Raw genomic sequence first — 21,184 nt, 5'->3', positions numbered from 1 at the left:
AAAAAAAATAAGCAGACCCAGAAAACCACACTGCTCTTTTATTCAATGGAACATCCCCCCTTTAGGGCAGTGTTAAATCAAACACCGAAAAAAAGCCCAGAGAAATTTCTGCAGATAAACCAGTGAAGAGAACGCGCAGTACACATTATCGTCAACATAATCACTCCATGGAGAGGAAAGGGGGGAGAAAAAGGATGTAGAATGAAGAACAAGGGGCTCAAACCCCTAGACACTGCAAAACATTCAGATGTTTGGGATTAAAATAAAATGTAAAAGGAAACCTTGCAGGAAGAAGAGGAACAAATGGAATCCGAGGCAGCTTAGGTGGTCAGGGAGCACAGAAAGAACTCCAGGCCATAAGTTAAGCCCCAAGGTGACTCAGGCTGTCCCACCTACTGCCACAGGAGTGCCAGGACAGATGTAGATCCCAGAACCTGGCGATCGACACACCCACGGCAACCATACAAGACTTTCAACAAGGGTGGCAGAGATAAAACCCCACATGTAAGAAAAACAAAAAACAAACAAACACCTTCAGGGGTAGCTATGGAACCTTGAAAAACTTAGAACCAAATGATCCCCCCCTCCACTAGCCTGACATTAATGGCCAAAACCTGTGCCTAAAACCATTTGCTCCTCTCTCCTTGGCAAGGGAAGAATTGGAGAGAAAGGAAAGGAATCTAATTGCAGCAGAAGACCGGGGAGAGCGTCTCCTTGGACGGAGTCTGAAGAAAGGAAGAAATAAGGAAATAACAAAGGAAAAAGAAACAAATTAATAAAAATTTCACAATATGGAGCCAGCGTGTTCCGATTCCGTCCACAAAAATAACTCAGGCTGCTTTGCCGAACCATCCTGTCCACCAGGGGCGCTGCTGAGGCTGTCTGCCTGGAAGGGTCACCAATGGGCGCGGAAAGTCCTCACTCTCATGGCTCGGGCCATCGCTGCTGCGGGGAGGGATCCTGGCGGCCCGGTTTGGGGAGAGGCAAAGGGAGTTGGGTGAGGAGAGAAAGAAGACAAAGAAGACACTCGATGCTACGGGGCGCCAGAAGAGCCCAAGCTGGCGCCCCTACTACCATCTGCCCGTTCCCAAGCGAGTCCTCAGTCGCTTGGCCCAGCCCAATGCGTGCACACACACACATGCGTGCACATACAATCACATGCGTGCGTCCCAATGTCTGGCTCCATATGGTGAGGTTCGGCGTGTGTTTAAACGAGACCAATTCTCTCTCTCTCTCTATAATATATATTTTCTTAAAAAAACAAGTCTAGTTCTGTGGTGGAGGCGGTGGGGGAGCTGGAGGCATCCCGAAGGGCGGCATGCCCGCCACCCCCATGCCCATCATGGTGACAAAGTTAGAAGGGTCCATGGGAGGCGGAGGAGGAGGGGGTGGGGCATACATCATGCCGGAACCAGGTGGCGGAGGCGGCGGAGGGGGAGGGGCCCCGGGCGGCAGAGGCGGCTGGACCCCGGGGGGCAGGGGCACCATAGTGGGGTTGCCTTGCATCTGAGGGGCTCCTGGAGAAGCTGCGGCAGCCGCCTGCTGCTGTTGCCATGGCGGGATGGACCCTGTGCCAGCGCTCGTGGTGGTAGTCGTCGTATCTGGGGTGGTAAAGAAGCCCAAGGTCACACGCGCGGGGGCACACCGCGGCTCTCTGCGGCTGCTGCCTTGGGACGGGGGCGAGGGGCGCCTGCTCCTTGCTTGGCATGCGGTACGGTGGTGGGGGGCGGGCGGGCGGGGCTGTCCTGGTGATGGGGAGTGGAGGGGTGGGCAGGACTACCCTGGGGTCAGCCTCGAAGTCTCTGGGCTTAACAGAGTAAGCCCTTTGTCACCAATGCCCCTGGAAGGGCCGAGGGGAAGGTACCAGACACAAGAACGGCTCTGATGTCCCTCTGCCCAGCCGCCGCCACCACCGAACGGCACATTCAACCTCAAGGCCACAGCTGCTCTCACCCCACTGCCCAGCCCCATGTCTGCAGTCTCTCAACCCAATCACAGCCCTCTCCAGAGCATGCATGCACCATCCCACTCGGGCCATATGCACCAGGCTCGGGCCAGCCAGCAACTCACTCAGCCCATGAGAGCCTGGACTTTTGGCACCCTACCTAAAATAGCAGGCTCCCCTCCAGGCCGGCCCCCACAAATTTCTCCCCAGACACAACCACACCAAACATCAGCTCTCCTCTCCGAGACACCCCCCCAGACCAGGAGGCCCTTTCTGTTTTCAACCCCAACAGAAACTAGAGTCTCACCCCAAGGTGTGTCTGCCTGCCTGTGTGAGCTGTGAGGTTCTATCATTCCTCTCAGCCCTAGCCCCCCATCCCACCCACCCCCACAAGCCCAAAATATTCTACTCACTTTGCTGCCATGGCAAGGGGGTACTGGAAGCCATACTGCTGCTGGGCGGAGGGGGTGGCGGAGGCTGCTGCTGCTGCTGTTGCCATGGGGGAAGAGGACCAGAGGGAGGGGGCGGGGGCTGCCCACTGGGAGGCGGCGGCGGCGGTGGCATCATGCCCATAGGCGGCGGCGGCATCATACCTGCAGGGAGGTGGAGGCAAGGGTGAGGCCTCAGGGCAGGAGAAGAATTTGGGCCAGAGCCCCCACTCACTCCCAAGCCTAGGTGAAGACGCAAAGGGAGCAGACACCTGTTACCTTTTCCTTGATGTAGGCGATAGACCCCAGAGCCCACAGGCGTACTTCCCAGGTACTGATCTTGATGGAAGGAAAGAGCAGGGACTTAGCAGGACATTTGAACTGGCCAGAAAAGACACACCCTCTCCAACAGTTTAAGTCACCACCCTTACAAGAGTTCTCAGAACCGTGCCTGTAAGAGGCAGATCTGTGCCCACCCCACCCAGAAGTCACTCACTACCTGAACCAAAATGTAATCTTGCTCTTTCTGGACCCTGAGCCTTGGCAAGTCACGCAGATCCAGGGCACAACCTAGCCACTCTGAGAGCTGCTTCCAAGCTCCCAGCAACCTGATGGAAACCCTTGCTTATCCCAAAGCCCCAAGATTTCTGGTCTGACACTTACTTACCCATTGGAGGAGGGCCATGGTGCCCAGGTGGGTGGGGGCCCTGGTTCATCGGTGGTGGTGGTGGCTGCATCCAAGGGGGTGGGGGTCCATTAGGGTTGTGCTGCATGGGATGTCCACCATGCCCACCTGTCAGGCTAGGTAATGGGTGTGGGAAGCTATGGGGGCCGCCTCCAGGCCCGCCAGGACCACCTCCGTGCATGCCATGGTAAGGCCGACTCTCTGAAGGGCCAGAATTCATCCAGGGCGGGCGGCTCTGGGTGGTAGACATAAGAGACTATGTGAGAGCATTTCCCACCAATGTCCCTGCCTGTGCCCCCCGGTGGCAACACTGTTCTTCTGGTTATGCCACAGGACCAGAACACAAGAACATGGTCTTCCCAAAGCGAAAGGTCCCCAAACTGGCCTGACATCCCAGAAGAACAATGTTGCCAGCCACATTCATCAGCCTGCTCTACCCAAAGCAGTTGGCCATGGCTCCCATTCTCTGTGGAAGAGAATGGGAAAGCCAGACCAAGAGAACCAGCCCCTGAGGCTCACCGGTGGAGGAGGGTTGTTGGCAGGAGCAGCAGGCCGAGGTGCACTGGCCAGGGGTGTGGTGGCTGGCCCAGAGGTGGAGCCCACAGATGCTGGTACAGGCGCTTCACCCAGTTCAGCCATGAGGGACAAGTATTCTTTATCCATCCGGGCTTTATCCTGAGCTGACTGGGGGTCACCAGGCCTAAGGTGAGGCAGGAGACACAGAGAAAGGGGAAAAACTCATTAAGAAGGAAGCTTTTACCCTCAGGAATTTATACACAGACGACTTTGGAGAATTCAATCATCAGATCATTGTATCTTCCTAACCCCCCCTTACTGAGCATGGCTCAAAACAGTTTCATCAGAACTTCAGTCCTGTGCCCAGTTCTGCACCTGGGATCACCATGGCAACTGTCACAGCAGAGGCCCTGGGCGAAGAGCACAGGAAACCCTGAGCACCAAGCCCTCTCCAGCCACCAAAGCACAGGTTCTCTCAACTCTCAAATTCATTAAATTCTCCCTTCCCAGTTTGAGGGAAGGAAAAATGTGCAAGACTGGAGCAACTGCCAGAAAAAATTTCCTTAACGAAGCCTTACATATTTGCTACCCAGGAAAAAAAATGATTTATAAAGTGCCGATTTGCAACTGGTTAAAAAAAAATCGGTAATTGCTTAGTCTTCTTGAACCAATCTTAAGCAGGAAAGGTAGTGAATTTAAATATTATAAGCCCAGTAAAAATATTTATGCCCAGAATGTCAGCTTCCAGTTTTCTTGGGCTAAAGACAAATTAGGAATATTTTCTGTACAGATGTTTCTAATCATCCTGGGCTTTAAATCACATTACAGACCACACTGACAGAAAATATTTTTCTTGGGCCGGTCGCGGTGGCTCACGCCTGTAATCCTAGCACTCTGGGAGGCCGAGGTGGGAGGATCGCTTGAGGTCAGGAGTTTGAGACCAGCCTGAGCAAGAGCGAGACCCCGTCTCTACTAAAAATAGAAAGAAATGATTTAGACAACTAAAAGTATATATAGAAAAAAATTAGCCTGGCATGGTGGCCTGTAGTCCCAGCTACTTAGAAGGCTAAGGCAGAAGGACTGCTTAAAGCCCAGGAGGTTGCTGTGAGCTAGGCTAAAGCCACAGCACTCTAGCCAGGGCAAAAGACCTAGACTCTGTCTCAAAAAAAAAAATAAAAAATAAATAAAAAGAAAATATTTTTCTTGGATCCCTAAGATTAACAACCATTAATGTGCTATTAAGAGCTGTCTTGGGCCGGGCGCGGTGGCTCACGCCTGTAATCCCAGCCCTCTGGGAGGCCGAGGCGGGCGGATCGCTCGAGGTCAGGAGTTCGAGACCAGCCTGAGCGAGACCCCGTCTCTACTAAAAATAGAAATAAAAATTATATGGACAACTAAAAATATATATAGAAAAAATTGGCCGGGCATGGTGGTGCATGCCTGTAGTCCCAGCTACTCGGGAGGCTGAGGCAGGAGGATCGCTTGAGCCCAGCAGTTTGAGGTTGCTGTGAGCTAGGCTGACGCCACGGCACTCACTCTAGCCCGGGCAACACAGCAAGACTCTGTCTCAAAAATAAATAAATAAATAAATAAAGAGCTGTCTTGGCCAGGTGTGATGGCTGTAATCCCAGCACATTGAGAAGCTGAGGCAGGAGTGTTGCTTGAGGTCAGGAGTTTTAAGACCAGCCTGCAAAACATAACAAGACCCTGTCTCTACAAAAAAAATTTTAAAAATTAGCTGGGCATGGTGGCTCACACCTGTAGTCCCAGCTACTCAGGAGGCTGAGGTAGGTAGGAGGACTGTTTGAGCCTAGCTCGAGGTTACACTGAGCTGTGATCAGCACCATTGCACTCCAGCCTGGACAAGAGAGCAAAAGGAGAGAGCTGTCCTATACACCATGGGCTACCAAAAAACCATGAGAAGAGCCAGCCCCTCACCTTTGGAATTTGCAATCTGATGCTATGTGGCCAGCCCCTCCACACTTGGTACACACTGTGGTGTTGGTGATGCTGCGGGTCTCTGAGCTCTGCCAGGGTCTTAAGATCCTGCTGAGAAAGAAAAAAGTCAACAAGGGCTATGGACAATCTCTACTTCCACAGGTTCTTCAGGTCTCTCCGCACTCTCCTCTAAACCAATTATATACCTGTTATCATCTTCCCGCACTCTCCTTTAAACTGATTATATACCTGTTATCATCTTCCCGAAGGGTCCCATTCAAGCGAGCCAACTCTCGAAGCTGCATCTTCCGTAGGTCGTTCTGGTCCTCTGGGGTCTCGATACCCTGTTTCAGGATGTTTCTGATCTAATAAAGACACAATAGACAGCTACATAAGTGTTTGAGGCCACCACGTAGATGCCTGGCAAGCTTTCTTTCTGGGCTCACCACTTACCTGCTCTACCGCCTTTTTGACATTCTCCATTGTATTGGCAGTGACCAAGGCATGAAGTGGCTCATCTTCTCCTGGCAACATCTGGCCATCTTTGCGCCCAACCTTCCCTTCTTTCACAGACCCTTTCCCCCGGATCATGATCTTGGCGTTGCACTCCTTCTCTATGTTCTTCAGGGTGTTTCCTCTATCAGAGGCAGAAAGGACTGAGTTTATATCTGACAAGCAAGTTCAGAGTCCAGGGGGGGCAGAGGCTGGGCTGATGAGGCATTAATAGGAAACTACAAGTGCAGAGAATTGGATTTTCCCACTAAGACCCCATAATCTCTAAGGTCAGCCACAGCAAATCCGAAGATTTGACTTCTATGCAGTAGAACAGAGAAGAGAGATTTTCTCACAGAATGGCATAGTTCAGCCAAAGTGAACATTCTACTGAAAACAGGAAAGTAAGCCAACAGCAGCCAATTTGGCATAACACACACATTTCAGATGTTCTAAAGAATTCTATATCCCATAGGTTAGCAGTTACTCACCTGGGCCCAATTAGCAGCCCCACGAAATTGATTTCCGGATATTCATCTTGTGGAATCATTACTTTATCACTCACACGTGTTGCTGGAGGTCTAAGGAAGGACAGACTGTCACTGACTGCACACGTACAGATGACACACATAGCCAATAGCTCTTCTAGACCCACTGGTACCACGTGCTAATATTTATGGGTGATTTGGGGCAGAGGTGAGTAGTACCAAAATTGTCCCAAGAGATCACACATGACCTTCATGTGTCCTTGTCCCAGTGTAGCCCTGCTGCTTACTTGTAATCTGCAGGTGGCTTGAAATCAGGGTTGAGAGCAACCATCTCTGTGATGAGGTTGTGCCGTTCCTCTTCGAGTTTTTTCCGGGTGCGGAACTCTCGGGTGTTAAGCCGCTTCCCCTCACTGTTGTAGATGGGCTCGGGGGAAGGGGACCTGTGGGAAACAGACCCCCGTTTACTGCTCTGCTCCCACTTCTCTCATTCCCACATGGACTATAACAAGTCTTCCCCAGCCCCTCTGCCTTAGACCCTAACAGAACACTCTTCGGAGGAACCGACCATAACGTGTGCTACTCAAGATCGTGTGGAATGGGGAGATGGATCTGGCTTAACATTAGGGGGACTGAGGTGTGTGTGAGAAAGGAAAAAAATGGTTTCGCTTCTAAAAGTGAAGGGGGGGGGGGAAAAGTCTATCCTTTGGGGAAAATTTTTGGACTGTAAATGGCAAGGACAGTATCATCCTCTAGAGTCTTCTTGCCAAATATGGACTTTCTTTCATTTGAAAAAAAATTACAATATCACAACTTTATGAACCACAGAAACCCCACGTTTAGGTAAAATGTTAATTCTTAGAGAGCTCATGCCCTATCAGGAAGAGTGTCTGTACCCCTGACACATAGTAAGTATGAGCTCTTTAAACCCAATGCAACTGGGACACAAGGCTACTGAAGCTACTTGGCCCCAACAATGGAGAGAGATGGTTCAAGGCTTCGTCTTTGCTTTTGCTTCAACGGCCTGGCTGGCTGTGTCCAAGGCCCAGGAGACAACCTGTTTTCTGGCTGTTCGAGGTTGGGCAGTCTGGGTAGAGAAAAACGTTAAATTGCTAACGCAGCCTCTAAGAGAGGCTGCAAATGCAGATTTGGTCAAATACTTGTCTAGGGTCTGAACCTGCAAACAGCAAGGGGAAAACCTATGATTCTCCGCCAGAGTTTACAAAGTCCAGAAAGCAGATTTTCTCTCTCTCTCTTTTTTAAGGAGTAAAATGCTGTTGCTACAAGTAAAAAAAAAAATCATAATGATAAAATGGTCAGTTTACCACAGCTGGATTTTGCGGTAATAAAAAAAGAGAAGTTACACTCCTAGAATTCTAAGTTAAGATTATAAAAAGGACCATAGGTTGATAATCTGAATGAAAATTTAGTAGCAGCTGCAAGAAGGGAAGAGACCATGTGGATCAAGTTATTAAAAAAACATCCTGAAAGTAGTCAAGACTCCTATACCCTTGGTTTAGTTGAGAGAACCTTGCCTAGTTGGAGAGCAAGGACTGAACTCGGCTGCTCCCACTGTCTTCAGCCTAAAGGGAACCATGTCATACCACGTTACACACACGATGGAATAAAAGGTCAGGTTTGTTCATTGCTAATAACGGCTAATTGACACCTCCGTTTCTAGCATTTGTATAAACTGTTAACACAATCCAGTAATAGTGAACAAAAGCAAACATACCCCCACTCATTGGACTATCATCTTATACATTTAAGTCTACAAAGAGATTTTAAAACATTTTTAACTGTTTAAGTTAAGCAACATCAAAATAGCATAAAGTGGCTTAATTTTGAGATACACCTTCTTAAGAAATAATCTTATTAAGGTAAGAAACTGATGCATTTCCCTCCAACCTGGTCTTAAAAGCAAAACCAATCAGGCATTAGGGCCTTCCAAAACTGAATACAAGGGAGGAAAAACCCTGCTCTGGTTTTATTTCTAACACGCTTGACACTGTTAATACCCACCCACAGCTGTCTAGAATTAAGCATTCTGGCTAAGCACCAAAACAAGTTTTATCAGCACCCAATTGGCCAAATAAAGGCCTCACACCAGTTTAACCTCCTCCCAAACTGCAGAAGTGAAAGGTAAAAGCTAATATTCTAGAGGTTAGACTAGCCCGACTTCTTCACCTTGGATACGCATCGGATAGATCAACTAAATTGTAAGTTCTCCAGGAAGCAAAGAAGGTTTGTTAAAAATTCAACCTTTGGAGGAATTGCCTGGTAACCTGTAGACATATTATTAAAGGGAAAAAGGCCAAAAAGGCGATAAACAGTTGTGGTCTATAACCTACAATGTAAATCTTAAAAAAAAAAAAAAAAAATCCTCAAATCAAAAAGAAATATAAATCACAACACAACCCTCCAACCAAAATCTACAGGAAAAAAAATTACAAATTTAGTAAGTAAAATTAAAGAGTCAATATGGAGAAATAAGGAAGTTAATCTGTTTTCTAAGGGCAACAGAAACAGAAAGATGCCTGAGTGACTTCTGAAGCCATTACATCATCTTCCTGATTTAATGAGCTGTTAACTGGGTAACAAAAGCCCAAAACACTACTTTTTAAAGCAAAGTCTTTTCAACTACGTTGTATGCACTAAGACAAGTTTCAGTGAGAGGGAGAGACTATCCTATTAAATTACCAAATTTTAGCAGCTCAAAGATCAATTAGCCAATAAAATTCGAGTTTAAACAGTTCATCTCCCTCAAACTTTTTATTTTTCAAAACACGAGATAAATTGTAAACTGAAATGACATGACCACAGCTGTTTGAGGCCCACGCTCCCTTTAAAAAAAAAAAAAAAAGAGTAATTTAATTTAGGGTTGGTTGCTTGACTTCCCCAAATAGTTAAGAGTATTCTGGCCCCTCCCAGCACCCCCAGGCAATGGCCAAGGCTGAAAATTAACTGGCAGTGAAGGAAATTGGTTAGGAATCTCATCTGATTTTAAAACCATCTCAAAACCATGAGCAGGAAGACTGCAGCAATGAGCTGATCCGAGTTTCTGGCCTGCTCAAATTCACCGATGCTCAAAAATATTCTTAATCCCTGCATCGTGTACCTGTGAGAAAAACTCTACCCCCTGGGCTTTCAGCCAAAGCAGGTACTGAAAAGGCAGGTTAATGGGCCACCTTAACTGTCCCTAGGGGTGGGTAAATCAGGTTAAAATCTACATGCTTACCAATCGGAAACCAGTTGTCCATTTTCCTGTGACTTTTTATTCTCCTAATAATTAAGTTTCATTCCAATTTTCTAACTGTTGACTGACAATATATATCACTAATTAAACCCTAGGCCCCAGAATGGTCAGAGTACCAGTCGTCTTACTAGGATAGGATTTCATTGAACTGACACTATTATGTTGCCACCAGTAAAACGTATTGAGAAAAAGGTAAAAGCGTTACTGTCAGCTGGTTAAAACTGTTTCCCAACCTGTCCTCAGGGTTAGGGGGGATGCCCAGGTCTCCTGTGCGCAGTTTACGAGTCAGGTCTTCTATCTGCAGTTGCACTGGAAGAAACCAGGTTAGGAAAGAAAAAAAAGGATGGAAAAAAGACAATGTTACCAAAAAACATCTCAAATCTCAACAACAAGCATGAAGAACTCGGAGACTTTGAAAGGGACGATTGATCAGTGAACACATTGAGGCAAAAACCCCCAACCACCTATCGGCAGGAATCCACTTAAATCTATAGGTATTTTTCACTTCAAAATGGTTATCACTTAAGGAAGCAAACAGTTTGTTGGAAGAGGGGTTAGCAATAAAGACTGTTCACTAAGGCTAACGTAAAAGCAATTATTATGAGGTGTTGTACCTCTCCCTCCCCATCAAGGCTTGCTTACAATTAGCACCCAGAAATCAAAAAACCATGTATGATATCACCAATACCCAATTCCCACCAAATTACTTGAGGGCAAGACTTGAATTCATTTTTCTTCATTAAATATTAAACATACCCCAAAACAAGACCCAATTAACATGGGACAAAGAAAAATACCAGTTGAGCAAAGATAATCTTCATTAATACCAGGCTTAAAATTCCTTAAACGAGACATTTAATAACCAATTAAACACCTTACAAAAATTTGTACATACTCTTTCTGTACAACCAGACCTGTACTAGTAAGGGTCTCCCAATACCTGTAGCTATTGTTCAAATATTAAATGACAAACCACATTATGTTAATAAACCAGTAACCATAAAGTGCTAGAAATCTGCTTTCAGACTTGCTACTTATACAGGGAGTTGACGTGTAGAAGATGGGAAGTGTGGGTCAAGGAGAATGAATGTGGCCCTCAGGCCTTGACCAATGAGGCTGTACAGAGAGAGAGATGAGGGTTTCACAAAAGTTGTCAGTGACTCCAGGGAAATGTGACACAGCTGATTTTCCAAGATAATGGGAACTGCAGAGCCAGAGTGGCTTTCTTCAACGTGCTGAATAAATCACCTGTTCCTTACCTTTGTAGCATCTTAGAGTTCTAAGCAGGCATCTCTAATAAGGGCAGGTCTTACTAGGTTGTGTCAAAAGTTGAACTGGCTCCAAGATAGGATACCCTCCTAATTTTAAATACTTCCTCCTCCAGGGCTATATCACCCCCGCGCCCCCCCCCCCCACTGAAACACTGAAGAAATGAAAACTTGTTAATATCCAAAAAAAAAAAAACATTGAGGGTATTCTGGACAAACAGTGCATATCGCGGGAGACAAAAGATGAGTAAGACCCATGGCTCCCCAAGCTCCTTTATGCCAGAAAAATCCTGACTTTGCAGTTGAGTGTTAAGCGCTCAACAACTCAAGGTGAAAGCCACCTTCATGAGGCAATCAGTCTTCTTAACTGGACTGTGGGGCTATGGACTCTAGTCTGAATAAACAGCTGGTACTAAAGATTAAATTAAAACGATCACTATCTTCTTAATAAACCTATTTCACACTCTACTTTTGATTCTGTCTACTTTGATTATAGCTATAAAAAGCCCTTAAGGCTCAGTGCTTAGCCCTCCACAGAAGAGTTGTTGTAAGAATAGTTTATTTTTCCCATTTTCTAAATCTGCTTGTGTTTTTGGTACACTTCTCCACTAGCAGCATTCCACAAGGTTGTAAAGACCCAAACTGGTCTAATATGAGACATAAGGGGGGCCGGGCGCGGTGGCTCATGCCTGTAATCCTAACACTCTGGGAGGCCAAGGCGGGAGGATTGCTTGAGCTCAGGAGTTTGAGACCAGCCTGAGCAAGAACGAGACCCATCTCTACTAAAAACAGAAAAAATTAGCCAGGCGTGGTAGCGCATGCCTGTAGTCCCAGCTGAGGCTGAAGCAGGAGGATCGCTTCAGCCTAGGAGTTTGAGGTTGCTATGAACTAGGCTGACGCCACGGCACTCTACTTAGGACAAGAGTGAAAGTGTGTCTCAAAAGAAAAAAAAAAAAAAAAAACCCACAAAACCTTGCAGCTAAAAAAAAAAGTAATTCTGAGGTTAATTCCAATTCCACCGTGGATAGGTCATTCTTAATTCTTGAAACTCCCCAGCAGATAAGATCTTTTATCCTACCACCTCGTTCCAGTTCCATGCCGTATATCCCTTCTCCAGCAGACTTCTTTAATAGTAAATACAGGAGCCTGTTCATTTTAAGACAGCTCTCCAAAGACCAAACCAGAAAAGATACTGAAGGGAAGGTTAAAAATCAACAAAATAGTAAAAAGGGATGAACTGTAAACACACTTTCAGAACCACTTTTTTGTTCAAACTGAGTTTTTTTTCCTTTCAGAAAGTACCTATAAAAGTAAAACCACATTTTAGGGGAGGGGAGGAATATGGAGTTATGGTGAAAGGCCATGCTGTGAAAAAGGTATCTTGTTTACAATACCTGCAGTGTTCTCCACTGGGGCCTGTTCAGAGCAGCAGACGACACTCACCTCATCAACTGGCAATGAGCAGCAGCTGAAAAGGGTGTGCTGCTCGACTGGAGACTATTCTCACTCCTAAGTGGACCCCTATCTTTCCGGCACTTGTGGAGAACACTGCTATTATGAACAGACCAAAACAAGGAGCTGCAAATGCAGGACTCACTGTGCAAAAACTGACGGATCACATCAGAGTCATGAAAGTACACCTGAACACATCTTGTATCAAAAAAGAAAACTAAAATCTCAAATTTTCAAAACAAACAGAAGCATCACTCAGAATAAATAGCAACAATCTGAAAATGCATTTGGATGCAGAACGTGTATTTACCTATATAAGCTCTTTCTTGTTCCCGAGTAAGTCCAGGGGGGATAACTGTAGGCATTCCTGGAATCACTGTCTTCTGTTCCATTGTGTCTTGGTTCCAGCGGCTCCTCTTCCGCTTCTTACTTGGGAAGTCTAAAGATAGACAAAATCCATCAGGTGTAAATATAAACTAGTAAAGCAGAGTAACGAACAGGCAGTTCAGGATATCTAAAATATTACACAGAAACTCAGCAGACTCTGAAACTGAGAACCTGACCTAAAATTTAAACGACACAGAATGGAAAACCAACCTCAGAGATCAGAGATTAAAACACATGGCCACTATAAGAGTTATCTGGTCCTGAGTTACGAAGTTAACATTTCATGTTCTTTATTTTTGTCTAGAGAAACTGTACTATGTGAACAAGGAAGTAAATCTTAATGCATAAAACTTCAGAGTGAAATGATGTAATAAGAAGATACACACAATATTCAAGGGATGCTTTCAAAACTCCAGGGGAGACAATAAATTTAAGAATCACCATCAGCGGGTCTGTAAAGCACTATGGGGACACTGCTGGCTCCTCCCACCTCCACACCCCTCACCAGTCAAGTTTCTACAATAGGCCAGAACACAACTAAATCTACAGTTACACACTACTAAGTGAAAAACCTGATTTTTCAACAAGATCACCTTTTCTTAAGTTTAGCCAAGATCAGCATTCACTTTTCCTTGCCAGTTGGACCCTGAACTCTTAAAGGATATATCAAAAGTTCAACACGGAACGAGCTATGACAGTAAGGAAGCCCTCTTTTCCCGATACATAGGCAGACACTCCCTACATTTAGAACACAGAAGTTGTTCTACTTCCCAAGGGGTACAGGCCCAAAGAGAAAGCCTTTTATAACAGTGAGGGGGAAGCGGGTCACACTTGAAAATTCTCTAGGGCAAAAGGGGATTTGGAAAAAACCGGAATCGCCTCCCCCAAAAAGCTAAAAAAGACCTAACCATCTGAAGCCTCTCCCGCTCTCCAGCGCCAACACCTTGCCGTACTATACAAGCAGAGGAACTGTTCGTGTATTCGTCTCCCTTTTGAGATTCCTCTCAGACCACGACACACGCTACAAGTCGTCAGGTGACCCTTTCACGCCCTCCCGGCATTCACACCCTCCACCCGTCTCCCCTACACTAGCGGACTGGAGGGCAAGAGAGGGCCCCCAGCTTTTAGAACTGAGCCGCAAAGCCCGGCCACCTCACTGAGTCTGCGCACAGCACACCTCCTCCCGCCATTTACCCCTCCCCCAGCGCGCGTGCGCACTCCAGGCCCCGTGAACCAGGCCGCGCGCCTTAGGGCGCCTCCGCCCGGGCCTCCCCGTGCGCGCGCGCCCCTGCCGCGTGCAGCCTCCGTCGCCAATGCAGCGCGCCCCTTAGGCGGCCGGGCCCGTCCGCGCGACGCCGCTCGCGCTCTCTCGGCCCGACTCACCTCCTCCGCCGCCGGCCGGGCCCGGCTGCTGGTCCTGACGCGGCGGCTGGAGTGGCGGCGGCGGCTGCGGCGGCGACACGCGCTGATAGAGCGGCGGCGGAGGGGGCGGCTGCGGCGGCGGGTACGAGGCGCCCGGGGACGGCGGAGGCGGCGGCTGCTGCTGCTGCGGAGGTGGGGGGGGCGGCGGCGGAGGCGGCGGCGGCAACGCCGCGAAGGGGAAGGCCGCGGTCAGGGCCCCCATTGAGCCCACGGGCGGGGGCGGCGGCGGCCCAGGCGCCAGCAGCCCCGCCCCAGGCGCAGGCCCCGGTTCGAAGCCCCCTTTGGGCCCGGGAAGCGGAGGGAGGCCGGGGGGGCCGAGCTTACCCAGCGGCGTGGCGTTCGCTCCCGTCGCCATGGCGCCCCCGGGGACCAGCACCAGCGGCTCTTTTTCCTCGGCGGCGGCTGGCTTCTCCTTCGCGAGCCTCCCGGGGGAGGGAACCCGACTGCGCTGCCGCGGAGAGCGGAGCCAGTCCTCTTACGCGGTGGCGGCGCGAGACGCACAAAGAGGGAGGAGGAGAGGGCACCGCGGGGGCGGGCCGGGGGCGGCGAAGCCGGGGCCTGGATTGGGCCGGGCTGAGGAGAGGGTCAGAATCGCCGGACTCCGATTGGCGGAGCCTTAGTCCTTCTCGATGCACGCTGGGATTGGCCGAGCCGTTAGGCCAGGCGAGGAAATGGCGGCGGAGTCCGGTAGGCAGGGTGGTGTCGCAGCGCGCACTTCATTTGTTACTGCGCGAACAGAGCTCAGAGTCCAGAAAGGAGGGGATAGGGTGGGGCAAACTCTATGACGAAGGGGCGAGGAGCTCGGTCATTGGCTGCAGATGATGGAGTCAGTCAATCTCGGTTGCTCCGTAGTGGCGTGGGATTGGCCGTCGCTGGCTCGAGACTTTGTCTCCTCCCCTGCCCCAGGGAGCAGTTTCTCCGGGATTAAGCGAGGAGTCAGAGCGGAAAAGGCCGGGCCGAACCAGCTTTATGGTAGGGGAGGCGTGGAGCAAGAAGTGCGCGTGCGTACGTGGGCAAAGCCGCCTCTCTGCCTCTTTCGTTTCACGGTCTACCTTGGCGTCCGGCGAGGAAGCCCTCAGTGACGTCAATCCTCGTTCCCATGGTAACCGGAACCTTGGGGCGGGAGCGGGGGAGGGACTGGCGCGCGCCGGAAAACCGGATCCGTTGGCGCCGCAGGTGAAAAGGGATTTCCTGTTTTCTTTAAAAAAAAAAATTAAGTGACCCAAAAAGCTATGAAATAGTCTTATTGAAAAATTTGAAACAATATCCGAACCAATAGACCAACGTAATCTCAGGTGAAAGACAACATACGCTGTCAAGTCTCAAGTTAGTTTACAAATATACATTTCCATTGGAATACCAACGGGGTAAGGGGGCTTTGATTAAATGATCTTAAAATCATGTAAAATAACTGTGAAAATAGTAGGAAAACTTGTAAACGAGACTGAGGAGGGGCTTGCCTTTCCAGTTAATAAACATAGTACGTAAGACACAATGACACAATATGACATTGTTGCAGAAAGATTAGTGCAACACAATAGAGTCCGAAATTAGATTCCGCTGGTAGAGGTAGAAATATCACAAAGATGGTACATAAGTTAAATGGAGTAAACAGTTAATAAATTGTGTAGGGTCTTAAAACATTTAGAATACAATTTCGGAGACTATAAAGATAATATAGAGGTTGAGAGTCTAGGAAGACAGGAACCTTGAATTTAAAAGATACATTAATACTTGATTAACAAAAAACCCTAAAACGTGTAGAAGTCAAGAGACGATAGATTAGGGGAAAAAACGTGGCTGCAAAAATTTCAAAGACAATAGAGTAAATAGTAAAAATTAAAAAAATGTTTTTAAAAAAGGAAAAAATATTTGCAACACATGACAGATAAAGAGCCAATATCTATAATATACAGAGAAATCTTAAAAACAAATTAGAAAAAGGCAAAAACAATAGAAAAGGAGCAAAAAATATGAATGCGCATGTCTCAGTGAATCCAAATAACCAAGAAACAAAAGGGTGTACAACCCTCTTGTTACAATTTGTGCAAGTAAATGTAATTTTAAAGCTTTTGGAAACTCCAGAACATTTTAAGCCTTGAGAGAGATGTGACTGTGATCTGAGTCACGCATGGTTAGAATTTGTTTCTCAGATTATAGATGGACTCGCTGTCTTATTTTTCTTGTTTTGTACAATGACTAGAGGACAAAAACCTCCTGTCTGCTTAAATAGTGATTCTTGTCATAGACTAACTTCCCCTTTGTTGTCCTGCTATGCTTAGACGAGATGACAGAAAACCCATGACTATTACATCCTCTGTAAAAAATATTAAATGTACCCTTCTCAAAAAGAAACACTGCCTATAATTGATCAAATTGCCATAACTGCACCAACCATGTTTAAATAATGTAATCCTGCTAAAAACTCTTCTGTTTCTGCCTGTATAAATGAAACTTTAACTTCCCTTCTTAGGACTGCTAACTCCATTCCTTTGGAGTTGGTGTGTCTGGGTGGTCCATTCTCACACTTTGCACCTGAATAAACTCCCTTTAAATTAGATTCTGACCCTTTTGATTATTTTAGGTTGACAATTTTTAATGTGTTCCCCAAAGTTCATGTGTTAGAAGCTCTTTTTTTTTTTTTTTGATACATGGTATCACTCATGCATCATCGTAGCTTACTGCAACCTCAAACTCCTGGGCTGCTGGGGCTACAGGTGCACACCACCATGCCTGGCTAATTTTTTTATTTTTTGTAGAGATGGGGGTCTCACTATGTTGCTCAGGCTGGTCTTGAACTCCTGGCTTCAAGCAATCCTCCCACCTGGGTCTCCCAAAGTACTAGGACGAGGCATGAACCAGGGTGCCCAGCCCATGTGTTAGAAACTTAATCTCTAATGCAAGAGGATCTTTAATTAGGTCATGAGGGCTCTGCCCTCGGAAATGAATTAATGCTTATACCTCAGGGATAGGTTCCTGATAAAAAGATGAGATCAGCCCCCTTTTCCTTCCCTTTTGTGCTATTTTGCCCTTCTGCCTCCTGCAATGGGATGACCCAGCAAGAAGGCCCTCGCCAGATGGGGGCCCCCTTTACCTTGGACTTCCCAGCCTCCAGAACTGTTAAGAAATACATCTGTGTTCTTTATACATTACCCAGTCTCAGGTATTCTGTTAGAGGAGCATAAAGCATATTAAGACACCTCCTATCAGGGAAATGCAAATTAAGGTGATAATGAGGAATCTCTTTTTCAAAATAGCAACAAAATAAATGTGCTAACACCTGCTGCTGTGAATTCCTTTTTTGGAAAGCATTCTGTTGTCCATTAAAATGGTTCCCCCTTTCAAAATAAATAAATAAGTAAACAAACAAACCCTTTCAATCCAGCATCTCACTCCTGGGAATCTGCTCCAAAACAAGGCATATGATTATATAATGTGTTCAGGCCGGGTGAGGTGGCTCACGCCTGTAATCCTAGCACTCTGGGAGGTAGAGGCGGGCGGATCGTTTGAGCTCAGGAGTTCGAGACCAGCCTGAGCAAGAGGGAGACCCCATCTCTACCGAAAATAGAAAGAAATTATATGGACAACTAAAAAATATATGTATAGAAAAATTAGCCAGGCATGGGGCGCATGCCTGTAGTCCCAGCTACTGAGGAGGCTGAGGCAGGAGGATCGCTTGAGCCCAGGAGTTTGAGGTTGCTGTGAGCTAGGCTGACACCATGGCACTCTAGCCTGGGCAACAGAGTGAGACTTCTCAAAAAAAAAAAAAAAAAAAAAGAATTGTAATGTGTTCAAAGTATTCTGTATTTACTGCAATATTTTTTTTATGACGGCAAAACCCTGGAAACAGTGAATTTCCATCAATATATGAATGGTTGAACAAACTGGAATATTTGTAACCTGGATTATTAGGCAGCCTTGAAAAGCTAGGGGGGATTGGGGGTTTTTTGGTGTTTTTTTTGTTTGTTTTTAGAGAAGGGGGTCTCGCTCTTGCTCAGGCTGGTCTCAAACACCTGAGCTCAAGCGGTCTTCCCACCTCAGCCTCCCAGAGTGTTAGGATTACAGGTGTGAGCCACCATGCTCAGCCAGAAAAGCTGTTAATCCATACCAACTGACTAGAATGACCTCTGTGCCATATTGTTTTTTATTTGTTTTGGAGACAGTCTTACTTCCCCTGCACCCCCTGGGCTATAGTGCTGTGGCATCAGCCTAGCTCACAGCAACCTCAAACTCCTGGGCTCAAGTGATCCTCCTGTCTCAGCCTCCTGAGTAGCTGGGACTACAGGTGCTTGCCATGATGCCTGGCTAATTTTTCCATTTTTAATAGAGATAGGGGTCTCGTTCTTGCTCAGGCTGATCTCAAAATCCTGACTTCAAGTGATCCTTCTGCCTTGGCCTCCCAGAGTGGTAGGATTATAGACATGAGCCACTGTACCTGGTGGAGGCCTGCTTCTTCATACTTTTTAAAAATGTCTGACATCCAATTACGATATATTAACTGCATAGGCATAAAGAAATGCATTGGCAGGGCAACCACCAAATTTCTACTGCAGGTGGGATCTCAGGTCATTTTCACCTCCAGGGCACTGTGCTGATTCTTTGAGAACATAGGGCACAGTTGGTTTACTAGACTGTCTACTGTGCTGCGGGGTCCAGAACACACAGATTTCAGAGACCTCTGATTTTATGCAAGCCTATGGCATGATAAAAAATCCACATCTGGCCTTTGTCCCCAGTTCTAGGCAACCAGAGCTTCAAGCACTCTTGGAATTTCCTGAAAGATGGTGTATTTTGTTATTTATAATAAACCTCTTGGGACCATACCTTAGTTAATACTAACATAGGGACTTGTTGCCAGCCCTGAGGGCCCTGAGGAAGCTTCAGGATGGGGGCTGATCACCAGAAAAACCAACCAACTTTCAGCCTCAGCACAGTCCCACTGGAGAGCAGAAGGACTGGAGATTGAGTTCAGTCACATGGCCGGTGATTTAATTAATCATGTCTACAGGATAAAACCTCAATAAAAACTATAAACAAGCCTGAGCAAGAGCAAGACCCCGTCTCTACTAAAAAAAAAAAAAAAATAGAAATTAGCTGGACAACGAAAAATATACAGAAAAAATTAGCCGGGCATGGTGGCGCATGCCTATGGTCCCAGGTACTCGGGAGGCTGAGGCAGGAGGATCGCTTGAGCCCAGGAGTTTGAGGTTGCTGTGAGCTAGGCTGACGTCACAGCACTCTAGCCTGGGCGACAGAGTGAGACCCTGTCTCAAAAAAAAAAAAAAAAGAAAGGCTGGGTGCAGTGGCTCATGCCTGTAATCCTAGCTCTCTGGGAGGCCTAGGCGGGTGGATCGCTCGAGGTCAGGAGTTTGAGACCAGCCTGAGCAAGAGCGAGACCCCGTCTCTACTAAAAATAGAAATTATCTGGCCAACTAAAAAAATATATATAGAGAAAAAAAATTAGCCGGGCATGGTGGTGCATGCCTGTAGTCCCAGCTACTCGGGAGGCTGAGGCAGTAGGATCGCTTAAGCCCAGGAGTGTGAGATTGCTGTGAGCTAGGCTGATGCCACGGCACTCACTCTAGCCCAGGCAACAGAGACTCTGTCTCAAAAAAAAAAAAATAAAGAAAGAAAGAAAGAAAAAAAACTATAAACAACAAGGTTCAACGAGCTTCCAGTTTGGTGAACATAGTGATGTACCAGGAGGGTGACATACCCTGACTTTACAGGGACAGAAAGTCCTGGGCTCAGGACCCTTCCAGACCTCACTGCCCTGTATATCTCTTCATTTACCTGTTCATTTGTATCCTTTATCGTAAAATGGTCATCATAATTATAACACTTTCCTGAGTTCTGTGTGTCAGTCTGACAAATTATTGAACCTGAAGGAGGTCATGGGAATTAGTGGCCAAGTTGGACAGAAGTGAGTTCCCTAACCTGTGGGATGGATCTGTGCTAACTCCAGGTGGTTCCTGTCAGAAGTGAATTGAATTATGGAACATCCAGTCCGATAGTTGGTGTCAGAGTATTGCTGTTGAAGTGCAAAGGGCAAGAAGTTTCCAGCCTCTTACTTCTAATCTCTGGCATTTTCTTTTATCTTTACATCTGATAGTTCAGAAACCCCAAGCCCATGGGCATGATGGAGAGGCAGCAGCATCTAGCTAGCTGAGACTGGAGGGAGCAAGTCCATGGCTGTTTGTTTTGAGTCCAGCCTTTGGAGAGCCTAGCACCTCAGCCGAATTAGGAATGATAATGTCTGCCCTGGAGTGAGCCTCTGTGATACACTAAGTACTAATATTTTCCTTCATTTTTTTGTCCTGACAACCATGTTTATTTAACAGCTTCCTATTAAAGGTAATTTGAGCCAATGAGAAATGGGTAGCAGAATTTGTGACTTAGGTACAAATTAGAAATCATAGCATAATAGATATGTGCAAATCCCAAGTCTGGTAAAGAACTTGTATCCAAACTCAAAACTCAACAATAAGAAATCTTACAAACAACTGGTTTTTTTGCAAAGAGGACGTAAGATTTGAACAGACACTTCACCAAAACAGATGTATGGATGGCAAATAAGCACAGGAAAAGATGCTCAACGTCATTTTTCAGTAAGGAAATACAAATTAAAACCACTGTGAGATACCACTACACACCTACTTGAATGGCACAAATTAAACAAGGCTGACCAAACCGAACGTTAATGAGGATGAAGGAAATGGAACTCTCCTCTAGTGCTGGTGGGAATGTAAAATGGTACTGTTAGGTAGCTAGCGAAGGATTCTGGGTCTTCTAGGGTTGAAAGTGAGTGCCTTGTCTTGGTGCTGCCTTGAGCAATTGCCATACCTGGGAAGAGGGACAAGGGTGAGCCTCAGGCACCCATCTCGGTGCTGTGCCACCTTAATCCTGTCCC

At 46.9% G+C, this 21,184-nt stretch overlaps 1 protein-coding gene across 13 annotated transcripts; it reads right to left on the bottom strand.

Annotated features, from left to right (window-relative positions):
- Positions 1 to 20: 20 nt before the first annotated feature.
- SF1 (splicing factor 1) lies at positions 21 to 14,775 on the bottom strand. 13 transcript variants are annotated; one of them, XM_045556138.1, is made up of 14 exons: positions 14,236 to 14,725; positions 12,776 to 12,904; positions 9,979 to 10,054; positions 6,780 to 6,932; positions 6,496 to 6,585; positions 5,966 to 6,149; positions 5,762 to 5,877; positions 5,513 to 5,620; positions 3,578 to 3,758; positions 3,041 to 3,314; positions 2,653 to 2,712; positions 2,359 to 2,538; positions 1,400 to 1,601; positions 21 to 960 (listed from the first exon to the last, which is right to left on the bottom strand). In XM_045556138.1, exons 1-14 carry the CDS (start codon positions 14,627 to 14,629, stop codon positions 831 to 833), a joined length of 2,277 nt encoding a protein of 758 aa, XP_045412094.1. In that variant the 5' UTR covers positions 14,630 to 14,725; the 3' UTR covers positions 21 to 830. The 13 variants fall into 13 exon arrangements, with proteins under 13 accessions (XP_045412094.1, XP_045412085.1, XP_045412088.1 ...); XM_045556129.1 differs by having other exon boundaries at positions 21 to 1,601; positions 14,599 to 14,775; XM_045556132.1 differs by having other exon boundaries at positions 21 to 1,601; positions 3,037 to 3,314; positions 5,513 to 5,623; positions 14,599 to 14,774.
- Between the last annotated feature and the right edge of the window lie 6,409 nt (positions 14,776 to 21,184).

This window comes from Lemur catta, chromosome 7, assembly GCF_020740605.2.
Source record: "Lemur catta isolate mLemCat1 chromosome 7, mLemCat1.pri, whole genome shotgun sequence".
NCBI lineage: Eukaryota > Metazoa > Chordata > Mammalia > Primates > Lemuridae > Lemur > Lemur catta.
Note: the sequence above shows the minus strand (reverse complement) of the source record. Positions and strands in the feature narration are given on the sequence as shown.